Source organism: Lonchura striata, chromosome 33 (genome assembly GCF_050655825.1).
Source record: "Lonchura striata isolate lonStrDom1 chromosome 33, ASM5065582v1, whole genome shotgun sequence".
NCBI lineage: Eukaryota > Metazoa > Chordata > Aves > Passeriformes > Estrildidae > Lonchura > Lonchura striata.
Window position 1 is genome coordinate 6,254,718 of NC_140735.1, and position 18,739 is coordinate 6,273,456.

Here is an 18,739-nt window from a genome sequence, read left to right on the forward strand (position 1 = left end):
TTATGTGAAGGAGAATAAAAATGTTTTTATAAATACCTTAATGGCAAAAGAAGCGGTAAAGACAACCTCCATTTGGTGGGTCAAAAAAAAAGGTTCCATGAGGCCTCTGGGTGCCACAATGAATTCCTTGGTGCTGCAGTGTCATGATGGAGCCCTGGTGACACAAGATCCTGCAGTGTCACCAGGGACCCTTGGCTCCATGGGCACCACAATGTGACAATTGTTCCCTCAATTCCCAGAGTCCTTGCAGTGGAGCAATGGCCCCTTGATTCCATTGTCCCCAGGCTCTCCTGCTGGGAAAAGCAACTGAGTGATGAAGCATTTGCTGCATCTGAACACTGAGGTCCATCTTACCCCCTCTTTTCCTTATTGCCATTGTTCCAACTGCACATTTCTCAGAGGATAACCAGGGATTTTGGGACAAAACCACATTTTTTTGATTGTGAATGTCCCTGGGGATCCCCATTACACCAGGGTGAGGTCGCTCTAGAGCAGCTTCTTTCTCTCCTGGCAACCTTTTTCCTCCTCCCCAACCTCCTCCTCCTCTGCCTCCTCCTCCTTCTTGTTACCTTCATCCCCACTGTTCAGAGCATAATTCCAAGAGAAAAGCCAGTGATTTTGGGGCAGAAAACTGCTTTTCTGAAGGGGAACCTCCACAGTGGTTCTGGTCCTGTCAGGGCACCCTTCCTCCCTGTCCTCCTCCTCCTGCCCCGCACTGAGGGCACACCTGAGCTTTGCCCAGAAGAGGGGCCGCGCAGGGAGCTCGGAGGGCCAGCGCAGGTGTGTGCGCCGCAGCAGCACACGGCGCATGCGGTGGAAGGCCGAGAGCTCGGCCTCGGGGATGTCCTCGAGGAAGATGAGGACAAGGACATCGCGCAGCTCATCAAAGAGGCGATAGCTGGCCATCTGGATCTCCAGTGAGCACCACTCGCTGCGCAGGTACCCGCGGCTCACCACGCACACTGTGTGCCGGCTGTTGTACACAGCGTCCACGATGTTGTCCACTATGGCGCGGCCGGGGCGAAAGTCACGGTGGTGCAGGCAGAGCCGCAGGGCTCCGCACTCCAGCTCAGGCACCAACTCCTCCAGCACCCACCGCTCATCCCCAGAGTTGTAGGACACAAAGGTGTCGTAGGTGTAGCGCCGCTGCTCCCGCCGCCAGTGCCCACGTGCCCACGTGTGCAGCAGGAACAGCTGGTAGCGCAACCGCCAGTACCCACGGTGGTACAGCAGTGGCAGCACTAGCAGCAGCAGCACGGCTGGTGCTGTCCCTGCAAACAGGTACCGCCCCATGTCCAGGTAGCACACACGTGTGTCAAAGGAGTGCAGGTACGTGGAGGCCCCACCCGTCTCACCGCAGGTGTAGTTATACAGGTAGACCACCTGCACGGGCCCACCTTCCAGCCAGGCAGGCAGCCAGGCATTGGCACAGCTGCAACTCAGCGGGCACTTGCGCAGGTCCAGATAGCGCAGGGCGGGGAGGCGGGTGGCCAGAGTCACATCCAATGTACGCAGCTCGTTCTTGGCCAGGTGCAGCTCCTGCAGTCGTGTTAGGTTGCCGAAGACCTCGGGGCCAAGGCTGCGCAGTCCTGCACTCTCCAGGTTCAGGCTGCGCAGCTGGCTCAGGTTCTTGAAGATGCCGGCAGGCAGGTGGCCCATCCCGCCGTTGCTGTCAGCCAGCGTCAGGTTCCGCAGCTGTGCCAGGTCATCGAAGGCATCGTCAGGGATGGCCGAGAGTGAGTTCTGTGCCAGAGAGAGTGAGCGCAAGGCACCGAGGCCCTGGAAGAAACGTTGTGGGACTACACGCATCCCATATGGCTGCTGTGCCTGCAGATTCAGGTCATAGAGGTTATGCAGGTAGCGGAAAGGCGGCAGCTGCTGCAGATGTCGGCTCAGGTAGTGCAGCGCGTTGGCACGCAGGTCCAGCACACCCAGCGTCAGCTGCACCGGCTGGAACGCGGCCGCTCTCACCTCCAGCAGCCGGTTGCGGTCCAGGTAAAGTCGGCAAAGCCGCAGGAGGCCCTGGAATGCCTTGGCTGCCAAGTGCTGCAGGTTGTTCCCACCCAGGTCAAGCGTCTGCAGCTGGTCAAGCCCCTTGAAGGCGCCAGGGAAGAGCACGGCCACGCGGTTGTTGCGCAGGTTGAGGTCTCCCAGCTGGTGCAGGTCAGCAAAGGAGCCGGGCAGGAGGTCAGTGAGCAGGTTGTTGTCAAGGCGTAGGTGCCGCAGGTCGTGGAGTCCACGCAGCGCTGCGCGGTCCAGCCGTGCCAGCCCATTCACATCCAGCCGCAGCTGCCGCAGCACCGGTGCATTGTCAAAAGCGCCCGCACCAGCCACCAGGATGCGGTTGAAGCGCAGGGACATGTTGTGCAGCTGCCGCAGAACTGGGGACCCGTTGCACGATGGCAGCCGCTGCAGCAAGTTGTGCTCAGCCACCAGCTCGCTCAGCTCTGCGCACTGTGCCTGGTTCAGCAGCCGCCCTACGCAGCCCAGGTGCCGCAGCCGGTTGCCAGATAAATCCAGGGCACCCAGCACCGGACACTCGGCCAGAGCCCCATCGGGCATTGCTGTGAGCCCCATGCGCTGCAGCTGCAGCCTCTGCAGCTGCTGTCCTCTCAGCTGCTGGCACAGGTATTCCAGGCCGCTCGTGCCTACCTGTAGCCCTGACACGTCCACCTGGTGCGGGGAGATTCCAGGCACACGCAGCAGCTGCACTACGTCCAGCGGGTTCCCAGCCAGGTGCAGGTATGTCAGGTTGCTCAGGCACAGGTGAGCGAGTGGTGCAGGGTCTGAAATGTTGTTGTAGGACAGGTCAAGCTCACGCAGCCCTGAGGGCATCACCCCAGGGGTGGCCCCTGAAAGAGCTCCCAGGGAGTTGTTGCAGAGGTGCAAGACCCTCAGCGTGGGTGGCAGCCCCGGGCCCAGTGTCGACAGCATGTTTACACACAGGTCGAGCAGGTCTAGGTGCGTCAGATTCCCCACAGCCATGGCCACGGGCTCCAGTGCTTGGAGCCGGCCATCCCGCAGCCAGAGCGTGGTGAGTGCGGCCAGTGGCTGGAAAGCTCCGGGGGCCACTTTCTGTAACGGATTGTGGTCCAGCCGCAGCGTGCTCAGATTTCCCAGCCCAGAGAACACACCCGTGGCCAGCACTGACACCTTGTTGTGGGCCAGGTCTAGGTGCACCAGTGCTGACAGCCCCCAGAAAGCCCCTGGGGCCAGGCGTTCCAGCTGGTTGTGGGTCAGATCAAGGGTGTAGAGCTGCGGCAGGTGGGCAAAGGCACCAGGGGGCACCTGGCGCAAGATATTGACAGAGAGGTTGAGGAATGTGGCAGTGGAGGGGAGGTCGCCCACTGCAGCCCCCACGGTGCTCAGGAAGCGCTGGATGCAGCGGAACAGACCAGGGTCCCGCGGTGCCTGGATGCAGTTGCGGAAGCCATAGGGAGAGACCCCTGCAGGCACCACCACCAGTGTCACCAGTGTCACCAGCAGCGGGGTGCACATCCTGACTCACCCTGCAGAGATCCTGGATGCAGTGGGAGAGAGAGGAGGAGGAAGCATATCCTTGGTACCACAGAGACCACGCTCAAGGCCCAGAGACCACACTTGGGGACTCAGGGATCCCCACCACCCTAGGGATCCCCTTGTGAACCAGAGACCCCACCAGCATCCCAAAGACCCAACTCAGGGCCCAGTGACCCCCGATCCACACCCCAGAGACCCAAACAGAACACCGGGACTCCCACTCTGTGTCCAAGGACTCCTCATCCCCACCCCAGGGAATCACATACATACTCCAGGGACTCCCGTCAGGGCCCAGAGGACCCCCCCACCCCCATCCACAGCCAAGGCAGACACACTCCAGGGACCCCCACCAGAGCCCAGGGACCTCCCCTAGGGCCAAAGAACCTCCACACACCCCAAGGACCCCTTGCCCCCCACGGATTTTGGGCACCCCCCTGCTCCCCGTCAAGTTCCCACCGTGCCACTGCCTCTGCTTTGGGTGATTTTGGGGTTAGAAATGGGAAGTTTGGGGTATCGCTTTTTGTCACCACTGCCCCAACCACCTCCCAGTGACGTTGGTGGGGGAGGCCCCTGCCCAGACGGATTTAGGGGTCCCCAAGGGGCTGGCAGGGCTACGAGTCTACACAGCTGGGTCACCCCGCCTCGGTGCAGACTCCCGGAGTCTGGGGGGCCCCTGGGACACCCAAGCCTCTTCGCCCAGGCCGCGCCGTCCCCCTGCTGCCACGTGCTGCTCTTGGTTCCTCTTCCCCTTCCTCAGACTGAACCAGCTGGTTTTGGTTCCTTCGGGGAAAATACTGGGCTGTACTGGGTTATACTTTCTTATACTGGGCTATACTGTACTATATTGGTCTACAGTGGGCTGTGCCAGTTGTACTGAGTTATCCTGGACTCTAAAGGCTGCTAGTGGGCTGTACTGGGCTGTACTGGGCTGTATGGGTCTGTACTGGTCTGTCCTGGGCAGTACTGGCCTGTACTGGGCTGTAATGGTCTGTACTGGGCTGTACTGGTCTGTACTGGTCTGTACTGAGCTCTAATGGGCTCTACTGGTCTGTATTGGTCTTTACTGGGTTGTACTGGTCTGTACTGGTCTGTACTGGTCTGTACTGGTCTATACTGCTCTGTACTGGTCTAGACTGGTCTTTACTGGTCTGTACTGGTCTGTACTGCTCTGTACTGTTCTGTGTTATAAGTTGAGGCGAATAATTTGATTCAGCCTGTTAAGATCAATTAATAATTTTATTAATTACAGCAAGAGATAGCAAGCAAAACAGCGCTGGGTTCAGCTGGGAGCCTGGCTCCGCCAAAAGCTGACAACCTTTCCTTCTCTTCAGTCCCTTTTTATCTTGCATGAGTGGGGGTGATGAGTCTCGTTCCACCGTGGTTATCAGTCCCAGGAACAATGGGTTTCACAAGTGGGGTGGTGTGTCTCCTTCCACTGCGGTTTATCAGTTTCAGCAACAATGGGTTTCCACTGCGGTTATCAGTTCCAGCCAGTCCTGCAAAATCTTTCACAATCTTTGTTTGTGGTTACCAGTCAAGCCTGCAAATTCCATGTCCCGACTTCCCCCCCTTTTATCCTAATTTCATACTTTTGATGAACAAACAAGTCAATGCAGTTTCTCACAGTCCCCCTTTCCATATTTTATCATTTTGTTCATCAAATAGTTTTATTTCTTGGTGGGCTAGAATCAAAGTCTCTTCTACTTCAGGATCTCTAGGGAGAGTTTCATATTTGGCTTTGATTAGCATCAGGTGTGCTGCTTCCGATCTTCTTTTTACTATTTCAATTACCTTGTTGAATATACATGGGCCAAATGTTAATCCTAACACTAATAATATTAAAGGACCCGCAATTGTAGATAGCAAGGTAGTTAACCAAGGGGAGTGATTAAACCAGGTCTCATACCAGCTCTGCTGGGCCTCCCTTTCCCTTTTCCTTTTCTCAAGTCCTGCTTTCAGTTTTGTCATAGTGTCTCCTACCACCCCAGTGTGATCTGCATACACACAACATTCTTCCCGGAGGGCCACACACAGTCCTCCCTGTTGTAAGAATAGAAGATCTAGTCCTCTTCTATTCTGCAGAACTACTTCCGATAAGGACCTTACTGACTTTTCCAATGCTGATATTGATTGTTCTATACGTTCCAAATCTTCGTCTACAGCAATCCTCAGGGAATTAAACTCCTTTGTTTGTTTTACTAGGGAGGCTACTCCCGTACCGATACCTGCTCCCCCTGCAAGCATTAAAAGTGCGACTGTAAGTGTGGTCAAAGGCTCTCGTTTTTGTATGTGGTGTTCTGGGATGTTTTGTACATTATACATATATTCGTTGGGGTGATAGATAATTTTGGGAATCACAGCCACCTGTATACAATAGTCAGAGGTTTCGTCAAATATTTCTAAGGAAATACAGGGGGTGAATCCTCCTTTTGAGCAGATCCACTTGGTGTTTTTAGTGGGAACTAGCCATTTAGCTGGAGTATCTTCCCGTTTAGCTTTAGTAACAGTCTCACATAAATATTCCAGGTGTGTGGGTACTCTGCCAATACATCGTCCCCTCCCCATTGTTGAAGCCAAAGTCATTTCTTTACCCCGGGAATCTTTCCAATTACATTGCGGGGGATTGCTACCATTAAGACATCTCGCCTTTTCAGATATCCTTACAGCTTCGTAAAATGGAGGCCTAACATCAAAGCAGAGCCAACAGCGTTCTGTTAATTCTGGCTGAGTAGCATTTAAGACTTTATATACTCCCTCCATTAATTTCCAGAGAGTGTTAAACCGGGAATCCCCACTTGGCGGTGTTGTAGGAGTTGTAGTTTGGTTATCCGTTATCAGGTTCCTAGCTGTTAAATCCCCAACTATTACAGGATTAGGGCCCACTGCCTGTGTGTCTGCTGGTACAGGCCCTTTCTTTATGGTAAATACGCTCCCTCTGTCTTTTCCAGGTTCCCAATACCGAAAGCCCCATGATCTTCCTACCATCCATCCTGGGTCTGTGGGCTCAGTTATGTTTAAATGCACAAATTGGCAACTCCCTTTCCACCCGCCCAAGAAGGCGCCACTAGAATCCTTTTGTGGAGGGGTACACCCATAGGGTCCCCATGATACTTTAAGAAATTTATCTCCTGCTGCTTGCCAGTCTGAGGCTATTGTTTCACACCCCCAGTACCCACAGAAATATTCTCCAGGGTAATTGCAATACCCCTTTCCTGGGTTCGATGCTGGACACATGTAAAATCCTGCGGTATTAAAACAGGGCTCTACAGGGGCTAGTTCACATAACTGTGGGATAAAACTAGGGGGTCCGGATGTTATCTGACTCCGAATTACCCTGCCATCTATTCCGGTTAGCGTCCACTTAAAGGGCTGGTGCAGAGCCGGGGAACCCTCCCCTTTATGTATGATACAAAGCATTAAAATACTTATAATCTGCCAATAAGGGTGGGGTCCTGACCTTGTTTTTACTGCATAATATCCTGTTTTCCCTTTTTGGGTTTGTTGCCTTTTTGGTGTTTCAGAGGTAATCAGACGGGTCGTCCAGGGGAACCTAGTACTCGGTTGGCAATAGTTGGAGCATTTCAGCATTATTCCATTGCGGGGGGACCTGGCTTTTTCCCCTCTGCCTCACTCGCCGACCCAGTTGCTTCGAGCCGCGAGGTGAACCATCTTCTCGGCAGCAGTGGTACTCGCCTGGGCGTCCCTTCCCCTGCTCCTGCCTAACCTTGTACTGATCCCAATTTTTATCCTTGACCGGGGGTGGGTTGCACGGGACCCCCTTTAGTTCCCTCCGACAACACCCTTTTATAATTTGGGCAACAAATGGAGTGGGTTCGTTAGTATGGAAACAAAAGTTTCCTGGATGCACTCGTTTTGTGTATATTTTCCACCAATCCTCAGACTCGAAATGAACCCACTGATTTTCCAATTCCCCTAATTTTAACACAATTTTGGTTAACTTTCGTTCAGCCTTATAGCATTCTGTACAGACCCCAGTTGGTGGCCTCCCCTTTTGGCAATGGACCCACCACCGTTCTTGGCAAACTTTACATGCAAAGCACACAAAAGGATAACAATCACAATCTACCTTATTACAAATTATCAAATAATCACTAACAAGCAGGTAATCATATCCCTTTTGTTCCCCTTTGTGATCAACTTGAATGGTACACACAGAGTTCATCGGTTTTTCTTAATGGTAACCTTCAATTCCCCAGGCAGGCTGGTCACTTTCCACTGGTCATCTGTGGTGATCGGACCTTTAACTCGACTGGCATGTGTCCACCCCTTCTCGGCTGTCCGTATCGCAGTTCCTGTGGTAAGCAGAACAACAAAGGGGCCTTCCCAACGTGGGGTTAAAGAATTTTCTTTCCAGGATTTAATAAGCACATTGTCCCCTGGTTTGATTTTATGTATTGTAATGTCTAAAGGTGGCCTCTGTGTCAACATCCATTTTTCCCTCAATTCCTGCCTTCGGCTCATAATTTGTATGATATAATGCTTAATCTGGGAATCCTTCAAGCATGGATGGTCTGTAGGGGCTTCCATATCATAAGGCATTCCAAATAGCATTTCAAATGGGGAGATTCCTACATCAGTTCGGGGTTGAGTTCGAATATTTAATAAAGCCAGAGGCAAACATTTTACCCATGACATCTTGGTTTCTAACATCAACTTCGTCAGTTGTTTTTTTATTTCCCCGTTCATCCTTTCCACTCTCCCCAAGCTCTGTGGATGCCAAGGAGTGTGATATTTCCACTGGGTTCCTAAGGCCGTTAAAACATCTTTTGCGATTTTAGAAGTGAAATGAGGTCCCCTATCTGAATCTAAATATTCAATTAATCCATATCGGGGAATAATTTGTTCTAGTAACACTTTTACTACGGTATTTGAGGTGGCTCGGGCAGTAGGATAGGCTTCCACGTAATGGGTCAAATGGTCTACCAGTACCAATAAATATTTATACCTCCCCGCCTTTGGTAATTCTGTAAAATCTACTTGTATGTGTGAGAAGGGTCTTTGTGCTAGCTCCCTGCCGCCCATTGGTCTTTCTCTCAGTTGTTGTTTATTCACTTTTTGACAAGTTAAACACTGTTGAGTTACCTGTTATGCAAGGTTATAGACTCCTATACACATATATTTTATAGCAAATTGATCAACCAAGGCTTGTGTACCCCAGTGGGTTTTCTCATGGATTGCTTGTAGGACCCTCATTGCCATCCCTTTTGGGAGTACTTCCCGCCCGTCGGGCAATACCCATTTGCCTTCCTCTTTTTCTCTTATCCCCATCTGGCCTAATTTCTCCTTTTCTTGCACAGTGAAGTCTAGTATGTAATCAATAGGTCCATGAAACCAGCAATGTTTCTTTCGAGGGGTATCACAGGCACATTTTATTGAGTCTATCCCATAGTATTTCCAGCAAACCCAACACGGTGGATCTTCTAAGTCAGCTCCACAAGTGGAGCAATCCTCTCCTCTCTCCTTGTGACAAGCCCTGTCCATGGCTTTAAATTCATCAGGGCCGCTCGTTTCGCTTCCTGGTCCGCCAAATTGTTTCCTCGTATTGAATTTCCAATCCCTGCTTGATGTCCTTTTACATGGACAATGGCTATTTTCTCTGGCCCTCTCAAAGCTTGTAATACCTGCTGAATCAATTCTTTATGTACCAGCCCCTTTCCCGGTGAGTTCATAAGTCCCCTTTCTTCCCAGATTTTTCCAAAAGTATGAACTACTCCATAGGCATATTTAGAATCAGTGAAAATAGTCCCACTTTTTCCTTCCAATAATTTTAGAGCCCTAAGCACCGCATATAATTCGCATGCTTGGGCTGACCAGCTGGGGCTAAGGAGACCCGATTCTGCTGTCTTAAATGTTTTCCCATCTATTATAGCATACCTGGATTTCCTTTTCCCTTCCAGAACTCGAGAGGACCCATCTACATACAATCGAGTCCCTTCTTCTAGCTCTTCTTCCTCAAGATCCGGCCTTATTTTTGTTTGTTCCTCTATTTGTTGAAGGCAATCATGTGTTAGTTCTGTAATTGGTTCTCCATATAAAAACTGGGCCGGTTTTTGCAGGCTCGTTGTTTCTATACTTAACTTAGGAGAAGAGACTAGGATGCCTTCATACCTTAGAAGTCTGGCATCCATTATCCATTTATCAGCCTTCTGTTACAAAACTCCACGAATGTTATGGGGAGATATGACTTTTAGCTCACTTCCAAAGGTTATCTTCCCAGCTTCCTCTACCAGGAGAGCAGCAGCCACTATAGCCTGTAAGCATGTGGGCCACCCCCGGCTAACGGGATCCAGGAGTTTGGAGAGGTATGCTACTGGTTTCTTTTTCCCAGCCCAATCCTGAGCTAATACACCATATGCTACTCCCTCATTTGCACAAATAAATAAGTAAAATGATCTCTTCAAATCTGGAATGCTAAGGACTGGAGCATTGACTAGTTCAGTTTTTAATGCTTCTAATTGATCTTCATCATTGGTGCTCCATTTCAATAACCCATCATTAGTTAATTTTTCATATAAAAATTTGACTTTTCCACTAAAATTTTCGATCCATTGTCGGCAATACCCGAAGAGTCCCAGTAACTGTCGGACTTGTCTTTTGTTCTGTGGGGCCTGTAGGGAAAGTATTCCTTGGATTCTATCAGTGTCCAATTTCTTGGTTCCCCTTGTTAACCAGTGCCCAAGATATTTGACCTCTTCTTCTACAAACTGCAATTTTGGCTTAGAGACTTTAATTCCCTTAAGGCTTAAATAATTTAGGAGGAGTTTTATACTTTCTTCCCTTACCTTTTTTTCCTCTTTCCCTGCAATTAATAAATCATCCACATATTGTAGTAACACCATCCCTTCCCCTAAAGAATAACCTTCCAGTACTTGTTCCAAAGCTTGTCCAAACAGATTTGGGGATTCTGTAAATCCCTGGGGAAGGACTGTCCACCTCAATTGTTGTTTTCTATGTGTATCTGGATCCTCCCATTCAAAAGCAAAATAATCTCTAGAAGTTTCCTTAAGGGGACAAGCCCAGAAGGCATCTTTGAGATCTATTACACTATACCACTGGTTTTCTGGGCCAAGTTGACTTAATAAAAGGGTATGTGGGTTAGCTACCACGGGGAACCTTTCAACGGTTCTTTTGTTAATTTCCCGTAAATCATGTACTAACCTATAACTACCATTGGGTTTCTTTACTGGTAAAATGGGGGTATTAAAAGGGGACATACATGGTTCTAAAAGTCCCTTTTCTAAAAGCCTTTCTATTTCCGGTTTCAGTCCTTGCCTCCCCTCCTTAGATATAGGACATTGCCTAACTCTGACAGGTATCTCTGGGTTCCTAATAGTTACTTCAAAGGGTTCAATATTCAATTTTCCTACACTATCAGGGGTATACCACACCTCTGGATTAATCTTTTTCTCATCCTCAGCCCGGAGAGGACACAATTTTACTGTCAGTTCTCCCTCACTAATCTCTATCCCTATCCCCAATTCAATCATCAAATCCCTTCCCAGTAAATTATAATCTGCTTCTGGTACTAATAAAAATGACCCAATTCCTAATTTGGAGTTACTTTCTAAGAGTACATCCTTGATTATAGGTACTCCAAAGGGTTCCCCTTTTGCTCCAATCACCTGTATGATTTCAGATGAAATCTTACACCCTAGGGGAAGGGTCTGGACGGTCGATCTTTCTGCCCCTGAGTCCACAAGGAACTCATATTCTTGCTGCTGGGGACCTATTTTTAATTTTACCAGGGGCTCTGTTCTTTCTCTTGTCCCCAGCAGATAGAGCCCCTGACACCCCTAATCTTCCTTAAACTGCTTTTCATCAGCCATCCTTTGTCGACATTCCCGTTTCATATGTCCCTTTTTCCCACAGTAAAAACAAACAATCCTATCTCCTCCACCTTGTCTTCCTTCATGCACCTGTTGACCTGCTCCCTTCAAACCTCCTGGGTGACCACCACCCCTCCTTTGGGGAGATTGCCTCTGTCCTTCCCTTACAGCTGCTAACATAATCTTAGACTGCTTCTTGTAGTTCTCATCCTCCCTCCTAACATAAACCTTTTGAGCCTCCCGCAGTAACTCATCCAGCCCCCTTGCTTGCCACCCTTCTAACTTTTCCAACTTCTTTCGAATATCCACCCACGAATTTACCACAAAATGAACTTTCAACAATGTCTCTCCTTCAGGAGTGTTGGGGTCCACCCCTGAATATAACTGAAAGGCTTTTCTCAGCCTCTCCAACCACTCAGTTGGATCTTCATCCTTCTTTTGTTGTTCCTTGAATGCCTTTTGTACATTCTGTCCACGAGGGACAGCTTTCCTTGTTCCCTGTATTATTATATTTCGCAAATCGCCCATATGGGTACGGTGTAACGCGTCTTGATTATTCCACTGGGGATTATGTAGGGGCCATTTAATATCTGCTAATGGTCCCTGTTGATGTTCATCATCCCAGATTCTCATGCCCATTTCTCTAATCATTCTTCTTTCTTCTGCAGAAAACAAAATCCCTAACATGGATTGCATCTCCTCCCAAGTATAAATATTAGGTCCCAAAAATTGATCCAACCGCTCTGCCACCCCTAAAGGATCTTCTAACAGATGTCCCATTTCCTTTTTAAATTCCCTAACATTCCCTGAGTTTAATGGAACAGATATATATACTATTCCCAGAATCTGGGCAGGCTGTCCTGGTTGCGCAGCATTCGGGTTAGGCACCATTCCCATTCCATGCTCTCTAAGGGGAAATATACCCAATTCTTGCTTTCCCTTTTGTCGGGTCTGGCTTCGGGTTACTCGCCGAGAACCCTCAGGGATATTTTCCTCCAACCTTTCACCTTCCGGTCCCTCATCCTCCGATAATTCTTGGGTGGGTGCCGAGGGACCCGGGTGGTCGATTAGCGAAGGTTCCAGGTGGGGGGGTATAAAAGTTGTGGCGGTGGAGGTGGCAATGGAAGAGGTGGGGGTGGTGGCGGTATGTATGGAGGGGGAATGCCTGGAGGTAATTCAATTTCTTTTGACCTCTTTTTCTTCCTCTCGGTATTGAGAGCAAATAATTTTGCCCTTGTCTCTCCTCTTCTCCAGAGGGCTGCATATTCACTTTCTTCTAGATTAAAGGGTTCTTTTGAATTAACGTAAATATTTAAGGTCTGACAGATCCAATCCTCAGAAGACCCAAATACTGGCCAATATAACTGATCCCCTCTTATTTGTTTCCCCCCCACAAATTTCCATGCAGTAATGAGCCATTTTCACTTTATCTTTTCCCTTCCTAGAAGGAAAGGCATTCCAATATTTAATCATTAAGCCTAATGGACTATCCTCTGAAATATGGGGAAGTTTTACAGGGATTCCCCCACCCATGGGTTCAGCAGGCTTGCTTTTCCTCTGACCCATCTTCTGGAGTGCCTTCTCTCACACACACACTTGCTTCCCCCAATTCGTGGCCCAGTCCGTCGCCAGATATGGGAACCGCACTACTATGAGGTCCGCACTTGCTTGGGGAGTCCGAGCTGCCGGCCCCCCTCTCATACACCACACTCGTCACACTCCAGGATCTCCAACCCCCGACCAGGCGGTCCCATTCTCCCAGAACAGGCCTCCTCCGGACACCAGGTCCTTCGCAAAATACTTACACCATCCGGTGTCTTCGCCTGGGGCTTCGTGCACAAAGATTAAGGGGGTAGCCGGCAGTTCCTTGCTTGCTATCGGATTTTAGGTTCGTTGGTCAGAGTCCGTGGAGGAGTGTCCCCGTAAGGCCACTGTTAAAGCAAAGGCAGTGGGGCGCCTCCTTAGGACACCTCTTCTCCAGGTGTTCCGATCCGAGTCACGGCACCAAATTTGTTATAAGTTGAGCGAATAATTCGATTCAGCCTGTTAAGATCAATTAATAATTTTATTAATTACAGCAAGCGATAGCAAGCAAAACAGCGCTGGGTTCAGCTGGGAGCCTGGCTCTGCCAAAAGCTGACAACCTTTCCTTCTCTTCAGTCCCTTTTTATCTTGCATGAGTGGGGGTGATGAGTCTCGTTCCACCGTGGTTATCAGTCCCAGGAACAATGGGTTTCACAAGTAGGGTGGTGTGTCTCCTTCCACTGCGGTTTATCAGTTTCAGCAACAATGGGTTTCCACTGCGGTTATCAGTTCCAGCCAGTCCTGCAAAATCTTTCACAATCTTTGTTTGTGGTTACCAGTCAAGCCTGCAAATTCCATGTCCCGACTTCCCCCCCTTTTATCCTAATTTCATACTTTTGATGAACAAACAAGTCAATGCAGTTTCTCACACTCTGTACCAGTCTATACTGGTCTATACTGCTCTGTACTGATCTATACTGCTCTGTACTGGTCTACACTGGTCTGTACTGGTCTATACTGGTCTGTACTGGTCCGTACTGGTCTGTACTGCTCTGTACTGGTCTGTACTGGTCTGTACTGGTCTGCACTGGTCTGTACTAGTCTGCATTGGTCTGTACTGGTCTGTACTGGTCTATACTGGTGTGCACTGGTCTGTACTGGTCTGTACTGGTCTGTACTGGTCTGTACTGGTCTGTACTGGTCCATACTGCTCTGTACTGGTCTGTACTAGTCTGTACTGGTCTGTACTGGTCTGTACTGGTCTATACTGGTCTATACTGGACTGTACTGGTCTGTACTGGTCTGTACTGGTCTTTACTGGTCTGTACTGGGACAGAGTCGCGGCCCCGCTGCGGCGCAGGGGGCGTGGCCTGATCTGGGGGCGTGGCCTGACCAATGACGTCACCCGGGCGGGGCCTGCAGGGGCGGGGCCCGCGCAGCAGCGGGGCTGGGCGGGGCCTGCGGGAGGGGCGGGGCCGAGGCTGAGGGCGGGGCCCTGTCGGGAACGGGGGCGCCGGGAGAGTGGGGGTCCGTCAGAACGGGGGGCGCATTTCGGCCGGGGGGTTACGGGCGGGCTCGGGGGATTGGGGGGCTGCAGGGACCGGGGTGCACGGGGCAATGATGGGGGGCGGGCGGGCGGGGCTGCAGGGACTGCGCTGTGCCGGGGCTGCAGCTTCCGCCCCGACCCGAGCGCTGGTGGTGCGGAGTCCTCAGCGAACGCGGGGCGAGCACCCCACATCTGAGCTCAGGATGGCCTCGGCCCCCCGGGCCATGGGCTGGAGCTGGAGTACGAGATGGTGCTGAGCACCGGGGATTCCTGCTGGTCGCGGCACCTCTCGGCTGATGAGTTCGGTGCGGCCGCGGCCGGGGAAAGGCCGTGCAAGGGGGACTGGTGTGCATCGAGATCGGGGGGTATATTGGGGGTTATGGGGGTCTGAGGAGGCTTATTGGGCTCTGGAGGGGATGAGGGATTGGTGTACATCAGGGTCTGGGGTTACATGGGGAGTTATGGTGGTCTGGGTGGCTGCAGGGATTGGGGCACTTTGAGATGGCGATGTATATGAGGGTCTGGAGGACTGTTTGGGGTTTGAGGGGGTTGGAAGGATTGGGGTGCATCAGTATGGGGGATATATTTGAGGTTATTGAGGTGAGAGGAAGCTGAAGGGCTTGGGGTACATGGGGAATTGTGGTGGGGCTGCAATGCAGGGGTCATCTGTGGATACCCTGGTGGGTATTGGGGGCTTCATGGAGTGAAGCCCTTCTCACCCTGCCCCCCACCTTCCCCAGGTGTTCTGGAGACAGACATCACCCTCATCCCCATCATCATCCTCACGTTACTCATCAGTGAGCAGCTGGGGGAGATCTGAGCTTCAAGGGGGCCTGGGGGAGGCAGTGCTCTGAGAGATCCTGTGCTCCCCCCTCCAGTCCCCCCAGACCTGTCTAGGGTGGCAGCTGCTCCACACCACCTGAAGAGGCTCATGGTGGCTGCCAGCATGGAGCATGAAGGGGGAGCCTGTGGGGCTATGGGCAGGTTTGTGGGGTCCAGCAGCAGCTGCAGGGACTGGAGAGCATCGGGCTCTGGGGAAGTTACATTGGGATTTGGGGGATCTTCAGAGACTGGGAGATTCAAGGTCCAAGTGGCATATTGATATTTGATGGGGCTGGGGGTTCTGGGTGGGTTTGGGGGCCTTTCCCAGCAAAGTATAGGGGGTATGGGGGAGCACAGGGGCACTTTGAAGTCATGGGAGTTAATGAGGGGCTTGGGGGAGTACAGGAGGTGTAGGGGTGCACAGACCCTCATGTCGGGGATATGATGAAGGGAGGTGCCCAGCCCTCCCCATAACCCCATGCTGGCTGCTTCCTCCACCCCATCAGCTTCCTCATCTTCCTCCTCGTGCTCATCCTGCTGGGCAAGTGCTTTTCCATCACAGGTACCACGGAGGGTATGGGGAGGTGACTGGGGAGCATGGGGGCAGCTGTGGGTCACTATGGGGCAGTCAGGGGTCCCTATAGAACATTTGTGGGGGGTCTCTGGGGTAGTTTGGGGGTCTCTGTGGGGCACCCAGAGGGTTGGTGCTTTCAGGGACCACATCAGACTGGGGAACTCCATCCAGCTCTCCACGAACATCACCCTGTACAGTATCACCCATATCACCCTGCTCGCCTACAAGGCCCAGGTGAGACCCCTACACCCACCTGTATTTGTGCTGTATATAGAGGGTTTGTGGGTATTTGGGGGGTATTTTGGGATGCAGGGGCAGTTCTTTGCCCACAAGGAGGTACATTTTGGGGGACAGTTCTTTGACCACCCTGAGGTGCTTTATAATAGAGGTTCAGATGAGACCCATGTGCCCAGCTGTATTTGGGGAATATGGGAGGCATTTTAGGGATATGGGGTATTTGGATGGTGTTTGCTTTGTGAAGTTTGTCTTTGGGGGGAGAGGCAGTTTTTTGACCCTGGTCAGGTGATGTACCCCTACAAGTCACCTGTGGGGCACAGGCTCATTGTGCTGCAGTTCAGGGCCTTCAGCTGGTTGTGCAGTGCCATTTCCATCACTGTCACCATTGTCCTTGAGCACCGCTACTTCTACCTGCCCTTCCTGGGGGCTTATGCCCTCTGGTGACTCCTGGGGTACCTGGAGGACACCGGAGGTCTCTCACACAAGGGTCTCTCAAGGGGGTCTCATGAGGCTCTCACAGGGATGTCAAAAGGTTCAGTCTCATAGAAGTCTCAAAGTGTTCTTGCAGTCAGAAAACTCTTTAAGGAAAAATGCCACTCAGTTTCCACTTGGCAAGTCCTCAGGCAGAATTGAAGGGCTGATGTTACTTCAGACCCTCTGGAAGGGACCTCCAGGTCATATTTACAAGAGGCGAGCAACAAGTACCATGATCAGAGCTGGAGGGGCCCTGGCTCCAGCCAGGTGTGGGAAAAGGACAATGGGGTCTGTTGGATTGTGTGGATCCATGGCCTGGCACAGCAGAGTCACAGGAGCACCAGGCCTTAGTTGGCATGGGTGGATAATGTACCCTGATGCCATCATGCAGGGGCAGAATCCATCTCTGTTTCTGGGATGACAGGGGGTCCCAACAGGGACTATACTGGGGGCTGAAGTGCTCCTGACTGGGCATGAGTGACAGAAAAACGCAGTTGTTAATGGCCTAGAGGCTCCGTGTATCCTTGGCATAGATCACCTCAGGAGGGGTATTTCAAAAACCCAAAAGGACACCGCCGGGCTTTGGGAGAGCTGCTGTGGATAAAGAACTTAAGACAGCTGAATCTCTTGTTTGGTCTTTCAGAGGACCCTTCTGCTGTGGGACTGCTGAGGGTTGAAGAACAGCAGGTACTGATGGCCAGCCCAGCAGTGTCCCATCGGCAACATGGCACCAAGTGGAACTTCAGGAGGCTGTCCATGAGCTGATCCGGGCGCTGGAGAGCTGGGCGTGCTCAGCAAGACTCGCTCACCCCTCAGTAGCCCCACATGGCCCCTGCCTGAGTCCCGTGGAGAGTGGACACTGGCAGCGGACTGTCATGGCCTGAATGAAGTCCCACCATCACTGAGTGCTGCCATGCTGGACGAGTTGGAACTTCAGCGTGAGCTGGAGTCCAAGGCAGCAAAGTGGTGCCACAGCAGAGAAAGCTTTTGAGAAAGGGGATAAGGTAATTCAGATCCTCCTGAAGGGTGGTTTTGCCATAAAACAGAGTAAAGTCAACTGACCTGCCCAAGAAATTCAGTTTTTAGAAGTAAAATAGCAAGATGGACATTGTCAGATTCCAGCGGATGTGGTCAACAGAATAGCAGCCATATCCCCACTGACCCACAGGAAGGAAACACAGGTTTTCCTGGCACTGTGGTATTTTGGAAAATGCATATTCCAGGTTACAGTCAGATTGTAAACCCTCTCTATCATATGACAGACAAGGAAGAAGATTGATTTCAAGTGGGGTCCTTCACAGCAACAAGCTTTTGAACAAATTAAAGAGGAGATTCTTCCTTACAGTAGCCGTTGGAGCAGACAGGAGAGGACAAGGTGTGGAAAAAATGCTCCACACTGCAGCCAGGGAGAATGGTCCACCCTGGAGCCTCCAGCAGAAGGGACCTGGGGAAGTTGGAGGACCACCCTATGGTTCTTGAGTCTGGGATACAAAGGATCTGAGGCCAGCTATACCCATAGAGCACTCTGCAGCTTATGAGGAGGTTCCATCTGTTTCAGAAGGGACTGGCACTGAAGCACAGCTCCCACTGGCACCCGACTGCCAGTGCTGGGACGGGATGTTCAAAGGGAATGATATCTTGGAAGTCATTACAAACTGGCCCTGTGGCAAAATTTTCAGATTATCATCAGAAGGGGAAGAGGTGAAGGTGGCACGTGCTAGGGCGGCCCTGACTACCAGGAAATGAAAAGCATCACTCTCTCTTTCCTGATGGTTCCTGCCATATTGTAGGGATGCATCAAAAATGGAAAGCTGCTGTGTGGAGTCCTACTCCATTAACCCCTTTGCCTCCTAAGAGATAAAAAAAAGGGAAAACAATACAAAAAGGTGACTGTCACTAGGCTATACTCGCCACCTTGGTGTGTCAGAAAAAACTCTTCAGAGGAGGTTTCGCTGATTAGACTGGTCCTCAAAGCTTCGAGGGTTGTCGGCCACCCCCAGAGAAATCCCCCAGAAAATTGGGGTTTTTCTCTCTGATAGTGATTTAGAATCCAGAGGAGATCCAATGGAGACACTTCCAAAAGGCTCAGTAAAGCCTCAAGGTCAGGGCCCAGTTGTGCATCAATTGAAAATGTGGGTGTTAGAGTAGTGGTTGCTGCTGCCTATAATCTGTCTCCTGTGGAAAAGCAAGTTGAGA

The 18,739-nt window shown here is 51.1% G+C and overlaps 2 protein-coding genes across 2 annotated transcripts; one reads left to right on the forward strand and one right to left on the reverse strand.

The window, feature by feature from the left end:
- Positions 1-350: 350 nt before the first annotated feature.
- LOC144247989 (uncharacterized) lies at positions 351-7,429 on the reverse strand. Its single transcript, XM_085564456.1, has 2 exons — positions 3,976-7,429; positions 351-3,520 (listed from the first exon to the last, which is right to left on the reverse strand). Exon 2 carries the CDS (start codon positions 3,496-3,498, stop codon positions 487-489), a length of 3,012 nt encoding a protein of 1,003 aa, XP_085420582.1. The 5' UTR covers positions 3,499-3,520; positions 3,976-7,429; the 3' UTR covers positions 351-486.
- Positions 7,430-14,683: 7,254 nt separating this feature from the next.
- LOC146764543 (transmembrane protein 145-like) lies at positions 14,684-16,513 on the forward strand. Its single transcript, XM_085564524.1, has 6 exons — positions 14,684-14,741; positions 15,177-15,233; positions 15,315-15,420; positions 15,765-15,842; positions 15,973-16,066; positions 16,355-16,513. The coding sequence occupies exons 1-6, from the start codon at positions 14,684-14,686 to the stop codon at positions 16,511-16,513; spliced, it is 552 nt and encodes a 183-aa protein (XP_085420650.1).
- The last annotated feature ends 2,226 nt before the right edge of the window (positions 16,514-18,739 follow it).